The sequence below is a fragment of the Heptranchias perlo genome, chromosome 35, assembly GCF_035084215.1.
Source record: "Heptranchias perlo isolate sHepPer1 chromosome 35, sHepPer1.hap1, whole genome shotgun sequence".
In the NCBI taxonomy this organism is placed as follows: Eukaryota; Metazoa; Chordata; class Chondrichthyes; order Hexanchiformes; family Hexanchidae; genus Heptranchias; species Heptranchias perlo.
The window spans coordinates 16,455,485-16,469,792 of NC_090359.1; the positions used below are offsets into that span (position 1 = coordinate 16,455,485).

A 14,308-nucleotide genomic window follows, 5' to 3' on the forward strand; every position below is an offset into this window, starting at 1 on the left:
CTTCTGGATTGAAAGGAGAAAAGAATGAATGAGAGAGAGAAGCGATGTGGGAGAAGGGATGATGGAAGAATTTGTCCATGAACCGGATTAAAGTGGCCAAAAATAAGATAATATTAAGATATCATCAGCAGAACATTAATACAAGCTGTAAAACAAAAGCAAAGCAAAATACTGCAGATGCTGGGAATCTGAAGTAAAAACAGAAAATGCTGGAAATACTCAGCAGGTCAGGCAGCATCTGTGGAGAGAGTTCTGATGAAAGGTCATCGACCTGAAAGGATGTTTCTCTCCACAGATGCTGCCTGACCTGCTGAGTGTTTCCCGCATTTTCTGTTTTTATTATTAATATAACCTGAGCTCTGTCGAGCGTTTGTTGGTCGATTCACTGATAAAGCTGGGAATTGAGGGGAAGCTGGTTCATGGCGAACCCCAGCTCTGAATCCACCCGGCAGAGAGTTCAAGGAATGTTTAATATCAATGAGATTCAACGACAGTATCAGAACATCTCTCCATGATGGTCGGTCTCATTCTCCCGAAGGGAGGAATGAGCGGGAGGGGCAATTCCACCCGGGGTTATATTTTATTCCAAGAGGATGACCCAAAAACTAGCTTGATGTGGGGCTGAAATAGCTCAGTTGGGAGAGCGTTAGACTGAAGATCTAAAGGTCCGTGGTTCGATCCCGGTATTCGGCCGTTTTCGGGTTATTTTGTTTCTTCTTCTTTGGGTCGATTCTCAAACATTTATTTACACTGACATTTTTACCCGACACTGAACGGTTGGGGATGGAATAGAGAGACATCAAGGATGTCTGTATTTAGCTTTTATTTCTCTATTTCCTTCTGCCTTTCTCTCTGGTTTTTGTCTCTCTCGGTGCTCGATGAACATTTGATTTGATGCATTTGTCCTAAACTGATGCCTTTTCCACATCTCAGGGCGGTCAGACACGCTCTGTCTGTCTGTTACTGCTTGTGACCATTAACGGGAACAGGCCGCGAGTTAAACATTTATCAGCAAACCGCCAGAGAGATAACACAGCGGGAATAAAACACATTGCCTCACATTGTGAGACACCGAGTGGCACAGATTGTAATGTGTGTCAGTAAACAGACCCGGAAAACAAAGTCCGAGAAAGGAAAGAAATATAGAAATAGAAAAGAGTCATAAAAAGAAAGAAAACCCTTTCTCCACCACAACAACAACAACTTGCATTTATATCGCGCCTTTAACGGAGTAAAACGTCCCAAGGCGCTTCACAGGAGCGATTATCAAACAAAATGTGACACGGAGCCACATAAGGAGATATTGGGACAGGTGAGGTAGGTTTTAAGTGTCTTAAGGGAGGAGAAAGAGGTTGAGAGGAGGGGAGGTTTAGGGAGGGAAATCCAGAGCTTTGGGCCCAGTCGATTGAAGGCACGGCCGCCAATGGTGGAGCGATGAAAATCGTGGATGCGCAAGAGGCCTGAATTGGAGGAGCTCAGAGATCTCGGAGGGTTGTCGGGGTGGAGGAGGTTACAGAGATAGGGAGGGGCGAGGTCATGGAGAGATTTGAACACGAGGAGGAGAATTTTAAATTTGAGATGTTGGTGGACTGGGAGCCAATGTAGGTCAGCGAGCAGAGGGGTTCTCCTCCTGAACGGTGGTTTGAATGTTTGGGGGGCGGGGCTGTGATAAATATCTCGATTTAATATAATGATCCCACTTTTCAACTACCCCGAATTATTACAATGCTGACCTGGAACAATCTAGGACATACCGCAAAACAAGACATAAAGATCAATGGTCACTTTAGCAAGGAGTTTAAAAGATTCTTCTAAGAAGGAGAAGGCTCAAGAAACGGACTGTGACCATTTCATGATGGCCGATTTATTTGTGTCCAGGGACAGGGATGAGACACATTAAATGTTTCACACATTTCAAATCTCCTCGGTCAGACTGCCGATTGTTTATTGATCAGTAAGATGGCTGGTAATAATCTGAGACCCCGTGAAGAGGTGAGAACAGAGAAGCAGGGAATGATCCCAGAACAATAGGAGCCAGCAGCTCACCGTCTGGTCCCTGTGTCAGGGACAATACACAACACCTCAGCTCCAGACCAGGAACAGAGAGCTGCTGTTAACGTGGCCCAGCCCTCGCAAACTGCTGGAACTGTGGGATGGAAATCAGACTTTGGGTCTTGGAGGCTGCTTTAGCGGCTCAGTGGCTCGTCGAAAGAATGATTTCTATTAAAGAGCAGGGCTCTGCTCCATCACAGACTGATACTGTATAGTACATGGCAGAGTAAAGCTCCCTCCACAATGTGCCATCAAACACTCCGGGGACAGGTGCATCAAGGGTTAGATCAAGATTAAATCTCCCTCTACACAGTCACAGAGGATGTCATTTGTGACTTTGACAAGGGCCGTTTCAGTACTGTGGCAGGAGTGGAAACCTGATTGGAGGGATTCAAACATGGTGTTGTGGGAAAGATGGACATGGATTTGGGAGGCGACAACACTTTGAAGAGGAAAGGGAGGTGGGAGATGGGGTGGTAGTTTGCAAGGACACAGGGGTCAAGGGTGGGTCTTTTATGAAGGAGGGTGATGATGGAAGATTTGATCGGGAGGGGGACCGTACCTGAGGAGAGGAGAACATTAACAATGTCAGCTAACATGGGGCCAGGAAGGGAGGTTGGGTGGTCAGCAGTTTGGTGGGAATAGGGTCGAGGGAGCAGGAGGTGGGTCTCATGGTCAAGAGAGCTCAGACAGGGCATGAGGGGAGATCGGAGATTAACTTGGTGGGCTCGGGGAAGGGAGGGGAGCTGCAGAGGCAGCTGAATGAATGGTCTCAATCTTAGTCACACCCCCCATGACTGTCTTTCAATTTACCTTAAATCTTTCTCTTCTGGTTATTAACCCTTCCATCACTGGAAACAATTTCTCCTTAAATACTCTGTCAATACCTTTCATAATTGTGAATACCTCCTTTGAATCGTCCGTTAACTTTCCGGTTGTAGTCTCAGTGCCCTTCTTGCTAGTTGGTTTTTCAGTTCCCATATGGTCTAGCGGTGAGGATTCCTGGTTTTCACCCAGGCGGCCCGGGTTCGACTCCCGGTGTGGGAATAGTGAACTTTTAGTCCCAACCTCCCAATTTGCCTGCAGTCCGGACTGTGGCTGCTTCTGAATTCGCACCACAATCACACTGAGAAATGAGGCAAACCACAGCACTTGAAGGGACAGTGCACCAAAAACCCAGTCCCACAAGCTGAAGGGAAGCAAGCAACAATATCCCGACAGGTCACTCAGCAGCTCATGGCCAAGTGTCTGACTGCAGTCCTTTTATTATTTACTGTAAAACCCGAGTCTGAGTGAAACACGCACAGAACAATCTGGAAACACTCAGCGGGTCGGGCCCCATCTGCGGAGAGAACGGACCAATTAACTGAGAGTCTCAATGAGACAAGGAAAGAGACACGGCCCACTGTGAGAAACAAGGAACTTGCATTTGTATAGCACCTTTCACATCCTCAGGACATCCCAACGCACTTCACTAGAAGTTCAGTCACTATCGTTTTATAAGAGAACGTAGCAGCCAAGTTGTGTACAGCAAGATCCCACAAACAGTGATGATATATTGAGCAGACCTCCTGTTTGTTGGGTGCTGATGGTTGGGGAAAGAATATTGGCCAGGACACCGGGAGAACTCCCTGCTCTTCACAAATTACCACTTAACACCTCATTCAAAGGACAGCACCTCTCACGATGCAGCTCCCTCTCAGAACGACACAGTCAGTCTGGATCATGTGTCCCAGTCCTGGAACGGGAGCTGGAACCCACACACTTCGAAACACCAGCCTGACTCTCTGGTGTTACTCTCACCCCCGGCTTGTCATGAAACAGACTGTGCCACTCCCAGAGTAACTGATGACCACAGCCTCAGCCCTGGGTCCCGGTCTTCACCATAACCGCAGCCTGTCACCGCTCATAGAAAGTGGCGTGGGATTCCTGAGTTCATTCTGTGATCTGCATTGGGGGAGTGGGACAACATGGATTGCTCTTGCATAGAGCTGGTAAGGACTCGATGGGCCAAATGGCCTCCTTCCGTGCTGTAACCTTTCTATGATTCTTTGATTCGATGTGGATGGAGAGGGATACAAGGATGTGATCAGAGATGGCCTTATCCATGATTGACACGATCGTGAGTAGAGAGGCCACGTGATTGCAAGGTCGAGGGACTGGCCATGAATATGGTTCGGGGAGTTTCTATGCGGGGAGAGATTAAGGCAAGATAAAGAATCACATAATAGACTTGTTGGCAAAATTGAAGCCCATGGGATTAAACGGACAATGGCAGCGTGGATACAAAACTGGCTAAGGGGCAGAAAACAGAAAGTAGTGGTGAACGGTTGTTTTTCAGACTGGATGCAAGTATACAGTGGTGTCCCCCAGGGCTCGGTATTAGGACCACTGCTCGTTTTGATATATACTAATGACCGGGACTTGTGTGTACAGGGTATAATTTCAAAGTTTGCAGATGGCACGAAACTCAGAAATGTAATAAACAATGTTGAGGATAGTAACAGACTTCAGGAGGACATAGACAGACTGGTGAAATGGGCAGAAACATGGCAGATGAAATTTAATGCAGAGAATTGTGAAGTGATACATTTTGGTAGGAAGAATGAGGAGAGGTAATATAAACTAAATGGGACAATTTTAAATGGAGTGGGGGAATAGAGAGACCTGGGGGTGTAGTTACACAAATCTTTGAAGGTGGCAGGACAAGTTGAGAAGGCTGTTAAGAAAGCAAATGGGGCCCTTGGCTTTATTAATTGAGGCATAGAATACAAAAGCAAGGAATTGATACTAAACCTTGATAAAATACTGGTTAGACCTCAGCTGGAGTATTGTGTTCAATTCAGGACACCAAACTTTAGGAAGGATGTCAAGGCCTTAGAGAGGGTGCAGAAGAGATTTACGAGAATGGTGCCAGGAATGAGGGACTTCAGTTATGTGGAGAGACTGGAGAAACTGGGGCTGTTCTCCTGAGAGCACAGAACGTAAAGGGGAGATTTGATAGAGGTGTTCAAAATTGTGAAGGGTTTTCATAGAGTAAAGAAGGAGAAACTTTCCAGTTGTAGAAGGGCAGTTCCAACACGGGTTAGATAGAGAGCAAAGCTCCCTCGACACTGTCAAATCAAACACTCCCAGGGAGGGTACAACACGGGTTAGATATACAGTAATGCTTCCTCTACTGTGCAGTTTAGATCCCGCCTCAGATTTCAGATAAAAGGTTGGTTTCCTGGACACTCTGCTGGTGTCTCTCTGCATCTCTGCACCTCGTTACACCGCTCTCTACCTCCCTCTGCTGGTGTCTCTCTGCATCACTGTGCTCAGTTACACCGCTATCTACCTCCCTCTGCTGGTGTCTCTCTGTCTCTCTGTGCTCAGTTACACCGCTCACTACCTCCCTCTGCTGGTGTCTCTCTGTCTCTCTGTACTCAGTTACACCGCTCTCTACCTCCCTCTGCTGGTGTCTCTCTGTATCTCTGTACTCAGTTACACCGCTCTCTACCTCCCTCTGCTGGTGTCTCTCTGTATCTCTGTACTCAGTTACACCGCTCTCTACCTCCCTCTGCTGGTGTCTCTCTGTATCTCTGAACTCAGTTACACCGCTCACGATCTCCATCTTTTTTTCTTTTCTTTTTTTTCCTTTCTTTCGAATGAAACTTATGAAATAGGACAATGGAAGTGATTGAATGAAAGGAGGATTCTAAAGACATTGAGTTTTTTTTCTGAAAGACATCCAATCGTATCACAACAGCGACTCATTGAATTGGAGTCAGGTGACTGCAGGTTTTGTATAAAAGGTGCTGGTTGGTGGATAAAGTGATCGTTGAGTTGTTTGGTATCATGGGGGATTTTGTAGTGGGAGGTTTGTTCTCGGTGCTGGTGTTAGTTGGAGCGGTTTGTTGCTCGGATATTTGGCAACAGTTTCGAGGGCAGAGATTTCCATGGAGAAGAGTAAAACCCACCCCTGTGCCCCAGAGATTCCCTCCTCCTGTCCCTCCCTTTGGTTCCCATTTCAGTGTGTCTGAGGGGAGAAGTCTGTCTCCACTGCAGACTGTGATGGTGCAGTGTGGAGAGCAGAACCTGCTGGTGAGGGTAGACATGGATTTATTTAGAACCAGGCACCTGATTAAAGCTGCTGACCTGACCCTGGGGACAGCAGGTTGTCGGCCAACTGGGATCTCCTCTCAGAACCACACTGTCTTCTTTGACTATGGGCTCCATGAATGTGGTAGCAGATTGCAGGTAATGTGATTCCTCAACTCTTGCTCCAATTTCACTGTGTGGATTACTGCCCACTCTGAGCTCATTAATATCAGGTGAAATTCCAGCCACTGAGGAGATCCCTGAATGAAATCAGTGTATAAATTCTTGCCCACTGTTAAATATCACCCTGTGTGAAACTACTTTATTTTGACATGTTAATCTTAGCTTTATATTTAAAAAGAACTTCAACTTGTCACTGAGGGACTGCATCTTTCTTAAATGGGTCATTACCACTCTCTAACTCTGAGATTCAATTCTATTGACCTTGAACCTTCACCTACATTTCTCCAAACCACTCTGTTCTCTTGTGCCTCAATTGATTTATCTTTTCTGTTCCTTCCTGTGGATATTCTGGCCTGTTGCCTCAACTTGTGGTCAATGAATGTTCAGTGTGGAAGTTCCTGTTGAGACTGCTCTTAAATGATGAAACAAGTGGAATAATAATTGTATCCCAATGTATTAAAGGGGAACTCCACTTTTGGTTATTACACCTGCCAATCCCCTTGTTTTAATGGACACAGATGAGGTTTAAAAGTGATGTGTTTTGTGCTCCATATCAGGGGTAACTTGAAACCCCTTAAGGTGAAAGCTCTATTCTATATGGGAAAGAATGCTCATCAAATCTGGCAGTGCCAATCATTTCAGGGTTTCTGACTGCAGGCCTGAAGTCCCCTGTAATAGAAGGTGGACTGAGTCGAGTAACAGAGGCTGCTCCAGGCAACTTCCACCAATGGTGGAGCTGCTTCAATCATGTGTCATTGAGGAACAACTGAAACTCCTCAAACTGCTGCTTAACAGGGCAGGAAAATGACCAGAAATAGCTTTTGTCCAATGAGACCAGCTCTTCATTCCTTAACCTGATGTCTTTCAGATGGCTGGAGATTTCCTGGTCTACACTACCCACCTGAACCACACCCCAAATGCTCGTGGATCTGTCATTGTGAGAACTAATGGAGCCATCATTCCCATTGAGTGCCACTATTTTAGGTAAGAATCTTTCCTCTGTGGCAAATAAGGTCTACAGCACGTGCAGTTCTATGAAGTTGTCCTGAAATTATCTACTGTCCTTCCAGGAAGGGCAATGTGAGCAGTGACCCTATCAAGCCCACCTGGATCCCATTCAGCTCGACCAAGTCTGGAGAAGGGCTTCTGTCATTCTCACTGCGTCTTATGAACGGTATGTGATGGGTGGATGGGGAGTGCTTTTCTGTCGTCTCCCACTGGGAGTTACACCCACTGTCTCCAACCCTTGTCCTCTTGTACTTCAGATGACTGGCTTACAGAGCGCACCTCGACTGTCTACTACCTGGGTGACCTCATTCACATTGAGGCCTCTGTTTCAATGACCAACCACATGCCCTTGAAGCTCTACATTGACAGCTGTGCAGCTACATTGAGCCCAGACAAGGATTCCACCCCAAGATACAACATCATTGACTACCATGGGTAAGGAGCTCTCTGCTTTCTCCAGCTGGTTATGTCTCAATAGGTTCACTTTATTCACTTTGTCCCTTTTTTAATCTTTCTTCAGTTGCCTCCTGGACAGCAAAGCTGAGGACTCCTTTTCAACCTTTGTGTTGCCAAGAGGTGAACGTGAGCTGGACAAACTCCAGTTTGACCTGGATGCATTCCGCTTCTTTGGAGATGACCGTTCCTTGGTAAGAGGAAGCCAAACATTGGGTTCCCCATGTTGGGAGGAGGTCACTAAATAACAACTTGTATTGAATGTGTCCCTCAGATTTTCATCACCTGTCACCTGAAAGTTGCTGCAGTGGATCAGAGAGATTCAATGAACAAAGCTTGTACTTTCCAGAATATGTAAGTTCCCTCTCTCGCTCAGGGATGTGTTGTATTAAAGGGTGATGGACAACCTGGTTGATAAACTGATTCTCTGGTTTAGCTGGACCCCATTAGAAGAATCTACCAATGATGTGTGTGCCTGTTGTCATCTGGGCAGCTGTAGTGCCACGAGGGAATTCCGACTTCAATCCAGAGGAAGGAGGGATCTTGCATCTGGACCTGGTAGGACATTGATCCCCTCTATGTTGGAGGTCACCCTTTACCCTCTCTAACTGGAATGTTTGATATTGCAGAGAGTGATGCTGAATTGAAGTGGGAGGGTGAGGCCTCACTTGGACCCCTGGTCATTCTGGATCCTGATGTGACAGAGCTGGCAACTGAGTCCCTTAATGAGGTTGAGCAAAGGATGCAGGAGAGGTCTCCGGGTGGTGAGTTGGTTGACTGCTAGTTTCCATTTTCTCCTCAGTATTTCCTTCCCTCACTGACCATTGGTTTCTTGTTGCTTTTTAGGTGTGGAGTCTGAGGTGGTCCTGATCCTGGCCCTGACTGTCACCGCTGTCTCTCTGATCGCTGCTTCTTTGATCGCCTTGTTCCTGTACAGGAAACACAAGCAAACCCAGTTCAACTAGTTATCAAATGACCAATAAAGCAGTGACTACTTGTATCTTCTAATGGCTGGTTGCTCATTTTTCATTATCTGGTTCCAATCAGCATGCAACGAGTGCTCAATTCTGTTAGTAACACTCCGCACTCCTCCACAGTTCCTCCTGTTAGTGAAATGGGTTTTAATGGGTCCATGTAAGTAGTGGCAGAATGGCTGTTAATAGTGTATCCAGTCTCTGTCCAGGGATGGCTGCAGCAATGGGTGAAGGCTTGCCAGGCCCTCATTGTGCAGGTCAATGAACTCTGAAGGGACAGTGGGACTGGCCTGAGGTACTGGTGCTGGCTGGTTGACGGCCCAATCATTCCCTTGGTGTCCCGTGGCCATTGATCACTCAATCCAAAACGGGCTCCAAACTCCAGTTAAACTTTCCCTTTTGGAGCTAATTGTCCAAACACCAATAGGATTGAAAGTCAGTGGACTTGGAACTCTCCTCCAAGATTGAATATCTCTGCCCCTGGTGTAAAGATTCTTGTTTAGTGGGGGTGGGGCTCCAGGTAGATTTCAAATGTTCAGTGTAATGGTTAATGTACACGGGGGGCAATGTTGTGCCCAGTGGGTACAGGCACAGTGAGAATGTGAGGGACGGGGAGCCCAGCGGTTGTGATTTAACTCTGTTGGATTTGAATTTCACCTGTCATCTTGTGAGCACAGATTGAAATTTCTTTATCCTCAGCTTCCCCTCACGACAGGCCCTCAGGATTGTATTGTAAGTCGTTAGTCCTATTTTCAAATTACATTGTTTATCATTCACTGTATTTGAGGGGTGGTCATAGGAACAGGAGTCGTCCATTTAGCCCCTCGAGCCTGGTCCACCATTCAATGAGATCATGGTTGATCTGTGACATAACTCCATATACCTGCCTTCGTCATATCCCTTACCTTGTTTTGCTCAACAAAATTTTAAGCTGAGGTAATAGATTTAACAATTGAGCTTGCATCAAATGCCCTTTGTGGAAGAGTGTTCCTAACTTCTCCCACTCTTTGCGTGTAGAAGTGTCTCATAACTTGACTCCTGGAAGTCCTGATTCTAATTTTTAGGTTCTGTCCCCTGGTCGCTAAACTGGCTGTGTTTTTATAACTTTACAGTGAATTGGGTCCAATCCATGTCTGGGACACCCTTGCCTTGTGAAATCCTGAAATTTGTTCATAAAATGGTCTTCAGATTAATAAGAGAATGTTGAACTTTATTGAGCTGTGTTTTTCTTTTGGGTAAATCAGAAATTCAGGGTGCCTCCGAAACAGGATGGGAGCTGTTAGCAGTAAACACCCTCGCTTCAGACAACATTCTTTGGCAGGTGGAAACCACTTCTCCATTTAAATCAAATCATGGTAATGTTTTACTTGAGCTATAATCACTGAAGTTTAGTGTTTAAACTTAGCAGGAGATCCAGGCTCGTTCTGTTAAAGTAGAATAACAATAAGTTAGTGGGAACTTTTAATAATAGCAATTCATTTCTGCTCACTGTACACACTGAAGGTGATTTTTTTTTCCAGTGGAAACTGCAGTCAGACGGCCCCCTCCTCACTTTCACTCTGAGCTTCCTCACACCATTGACAAATAGTGTTCGGATACTTTAAACCCAATAGATGACAATACATTCAAGTGTAGTGTAGGTCCATCCTACCCTCTTCTGACTGTTGTCTGATTTACATATAAACATTTCAGGGAGACTTTACAAACTGGATATACTGACCAGGATAACTACTGTGGGATATTTTTAAAATGTTGCAAAAAAATACTATGTAGAAATGCTTCATGAATTCATTCTCAATGAAGCTTAGGATCTTACAGGACAGAAACAGGTGACTTTCCTCTCGCCCCTCATCCAATTTAATGTTCCTCTGTTCCAAGGTCCCTATACTATTATTCCCATTGAAAATAATTCATGGAGTTTGTGTCAGCAACGCTTTCGGGCAGAACTCTACATTATCCCCTCCCTCCCTGTAACGATATTTTTTTGAACCATAAACATGTATCTTTTGCCATGTTACATTTGACCCGAGGGGTTATAGAATCATCGAAATTTACAGCACAGAAGGAGGCTATTCGGCCCATCGTGTCTGTGCCAGCTGAAGAAGAGCTATCCAGCCTAATCGCACTCTTGGTGTTGGTCCGCAGCCTTGTCGGTGACGGCACTTCAAGTGCACATCCAAGTACTTTTAAAAAGCGATGTGGGTTTCTGCCTCTACCACCCTTTCAGCCAGTAAGGTCCAAACTCACACCACCCTCTGGGTGAAAAAAATTATCCACAGATCCCCTCTAATCCTTCTACCAATTATTTGAAATATATGCCCCTTGGTTATTGACCTCTCTGCGAAGGGATATAGGACCTTAATATCCTTTTTTTATTTGTTCATGGGATGCGGGTGTTACTGGCAAGGGCAGCATTTATTGCCCATCCCCAATTGCCCTCATGAAGGTGGTGGTGAGCTGCCTTCTTGAAGTGATGCAGTCTGTATGGCCCCCAATAATTTTATACACCTCAATTAAATCCCCCCCCTCAGCCTCCTCTGTTCCAATGAAAACAACTCCAGCCCATCCAATCCTTCCTCATAGCTAAAATTCTCCAGTCCTGGACCATCCTTGTAAATCTCCTCTGGACCCTCTCTGGTCCAATCCCATCTTTCCCGTAATGTGGTGACCTGAACTGGACACGGGTTAAATTTATTAGTCCGCCTGTTCCCACAGGTCCCAGTCGAGTTTCTTCATTCCTTTCCTTGGTTCAATCCGTCATTCACCGATTGGGTTTATGACCGGTCACCACCTCCTGTGATTTCCCCAATTGGCTGCCCCTCTTCTCAGAGATTCTCTCGCTCCACAGACCACCTGCACTCTGTCGGTTCCACCAATCCGGGAAGCTTCACCTGTGATTGGATGAACTCGGTGACCCGGGCCCGTCATGGCGGCCGAATCTCCCACAATGCAGAGCGGCAGAGAAAAGGCCCCATCTGTGAGACAGGCCGCGCTGCACTCTGGGAGAATGTTCGCACATGCGCACATCACCCGCCGGATCAGTGACCGCTTCCTGTTGTGTCGCGAGACAAACTTTCCGTTTTTTCGGTTGAGAACGAGCGGTTTTTATTGTGACGGAAACTGACGTCACTTTTCCTTTGAATCGCGCGGTTTGATTTAAATAAACGGCGCACATGCGCAGTGTGGCGCGTCCCTCTTAAAGGGCCCTGGACCGGCCGAGAGTCCCCGAGCCCGGGGACAGGACCGAGAGACGGGCAATGGGATTAGAGCGGAGGGCGGCCCCGGGGAGGGGGAACTTGCATTTCTCCAGCGCCTGTCACATCCTCAGGACGACCCAAAGCCTCGCAGCCAATGGGGGGCTTTGGAAATGAGGTCACTGTTGTAATGTGGGCAGCCATTTTGTGCACAGCAAGATCCCACAAACAGCAATGTGATAAATGACCAGATAATCTGTTTATAGGTGTTGGTGGAGGATTAAATATTGGCCAGGACACCGGGGAGAACTCCCCTGCTCTTCTTCGAATAGTGTCGTGGGATCTTTTACATCCACCTGAGGGGCCGGACTGGTTTCACGGCTCGTGCAAAAGACGGCCCCTCCGACAGTGCAGCACTCCCTCAGTACTGCACTGGAGTGTGAGCCGGGATTTTGTGCTCAGGTCTCTGGAGGGGAGCTTTATGATTCTCGAGGTGAGAGAGTGCTACAAATGAGCCAAGGCCGACACCGAGTACTTCAGAAGGGTCGTTAATTCTTCTGTCCCGTAACACGATGTGACTTTCTTCCACAGGAGAACTCATGCCTGAACTTCCAGGAGTTTTGAGGAAAACTGCAACGGATTTGAACAATTTGCTGGAAAATACTTGAGGCTGACTGGAAACCTCTTTGGATGTTCACACGGCCGGGAGGCACCAAGACAATTCGATGAGACTGTGAAGGATGTCAAGTGAAATCAGACACATGGCGAGCAACGGTGTGAAGGTAACTGTGGGATCCCCGGGGTAATGCCCAGTCTGTTCAGGTGGGCCATTTAAAAGGAAATGGAACAGTGCGGGGAGAAAGTTGTCTGGGGACCGGAAACAGAGGGTCCGGGTTAATGGGAGTTGCTGAGATTGGAGAAGGGTTGGAAGTGGTTCCCCCAGGGGTCAGTGCTGGGCCCACTTTTATTCTCCGTATTTATGGACTCTTTGGAATTACATAGAATTTACAGCACAGAAACAGGCCATTCGGCTCAACTGGTCTGTGCCGGTGTTTATGCTCCACACGAGCCCCTCTCACACCTCTCTTCATCTGTCCCTATCTGTATATCCTTCTGTTCCTTTCTCTCTCATGTACTTATCGAGCTTCCCCTTAAAGGCATCAATGCTATTCACCTCAACTACTCCATGTTTTAGCAAGTTCCACATTCTAACCACTCCTTGTGTAAATAAGTTCCTCCTGAATTCCTTACTAGATTTATCAGTGACTATCTTCCATTCATGGCCCATAGTTCTGGTCTCCCCCACAAGTGGAAACATCTCTATGTCGACCCTATCAAACTCCCTCATAATTTTAAAGACCTCTATCAGGTCACCCCTCAGCCTTCTCTTTTCTAGAGAAAAGAGCCCCAGCCTGTTCAGTCTATCCTGATAGTTATAACCTCTCAGTTCTGGTATCATCCTTGTCAATTTTTTTTGCACCTTCTCCTGTGGCTCTACATCCTTTTTGTAACATGGAGACCAGAACTGTGCACAGTGCTCAGTGTGGTCTAACCAAGGTGCTAGACAAGTTTAACATAACTTCCCTGCTTTTCAATTCTATTCCTCTGGAAATGAATCCCAGTGCTTTGTTTGCTTTTTATGGCCTTATGACCCTGAGTCACTGCATTTAATGATTTGTGTATCTGTACCCTGAGACCCCACTTTGCTCCTCCATCCCATTTAGACTCTTATTATCCAGGAAGTATGTGGCCTCCTTATTCTTCCTACTAAATTTGTACCACCTCACACTTATCTATATTGAAATTCATTTGCCAATTACATGCCCATTCTGCAAGTTTATTAATGTCTTCCTGTATTTTGTCGCAGTCCTCTTCACTATTAACTATATCCCTCAATTTGGTGTTGTCTGCAAATTTTGAAATTGTTCTTCCGATTCCCAAGTCCAAACCGTTGATGCAAATGGTGAACAACAGTGTTCCCAGCACTGATCCCTGTGGAACACCACTTCCCACCTTTTGTCAGTCTGAGTGACTCTCATTAACCCCTGCTCTCTGTTTTCTGTTTTGTTATCAGCTTGCTATCCATTCTGCTACCTGTCCCCTGACTCCACAAGCTCTGACCTTGGTCATGAGTCTACTATGCGGTACCTCATCGAAGGCCTTTCAAGATCTTTCATCTTTTCTTCTTCAGATATTGATTCACTTCCCTTTTAAATTCTGCTTCCCTCATTGTTTCTGGTCGGACATTCCATTGTCCTAACAACCCTCTACATCAAAAAGAAAACCAAACTCTCTTAATTTGATGCCCTCCAGTTACCGACTCACGAACTGGGATGTGGGCGTCGCTGGCAAGGCCAGCATTTA

General features: G+C 46.3%; 1 protein-coding gene, 1 long non-coding RNA gene and 2 other non-coding genes across 4 annotated transcripts in view; all 4 read left to right on the top strand.

Annotated features, from left to right (window-relative positions):
• Positions 1-619: 619 nt before the first annotated feature.
• On the top strand, positions 620-694 carry trnaf-gaa (transfer RNA phenylalanine (anticodon GAA)). Its single transcript has one exon. It is a non-coding gene; the product is annotated as a tRNA-Phe (tRNA).
• Positions 695-3,027: 2,333 nt separating this feature from the next.
• Positions 3,028-3,099, top strand: trnae-uuc (transfer RNA glutamic acid (anticodon UUC)). Its single transcript has one exon. It is a non-coding gene; the product is annotated as a tRNA-Glu (tRNA).
• A 4,290-nt stretch (positions 3,100-7,389) lies between these two features.
• Positions 7,390-8,765, top strand: LOC137302135 (zona pellucida sperm-binding protein 3-like). Its single transcript, XM_067971807.1, has 6 exons — positions 7,390-7,489; positions 7,581-7,970; positions 8,051-8,130; positions 8,213-8,334; positions 8,406-8,540; positions 8,623-8,765. The coding sequence occupies exons 3-6, from the start codon at positions 8,102-8,104 to the stop codon at positions 8,739-8,741; spliced, it is 405 nt and encodes a 134-aa protein (XP_067827908.1). The 5' UTR covers positions 7,390-7,489; positions 7,581-7,970; positions 8,051-8,101; the 3' UTR covers positions 8,742-8,765.
• Positions 8,766-11,781: 3,016 nt separating this feature from the next.
• Positions 11,782-14,308, top strand: part of LOC137302372 (uncharacterized) — a 126,961-nt gene continuing 124,434 nt past the window's right edge. The window contains exons 1-2 of the long non-coding RNA XR_010958448.1: positions 11,782-12,437; positions 12,536-12,726. This is a non-coding gene — a long non-coding RNA (uncharacterized lncRNA). The remainder of the gene's footprint in view (positions 12,438-12,535; positions 12,727-14,308) is intronic.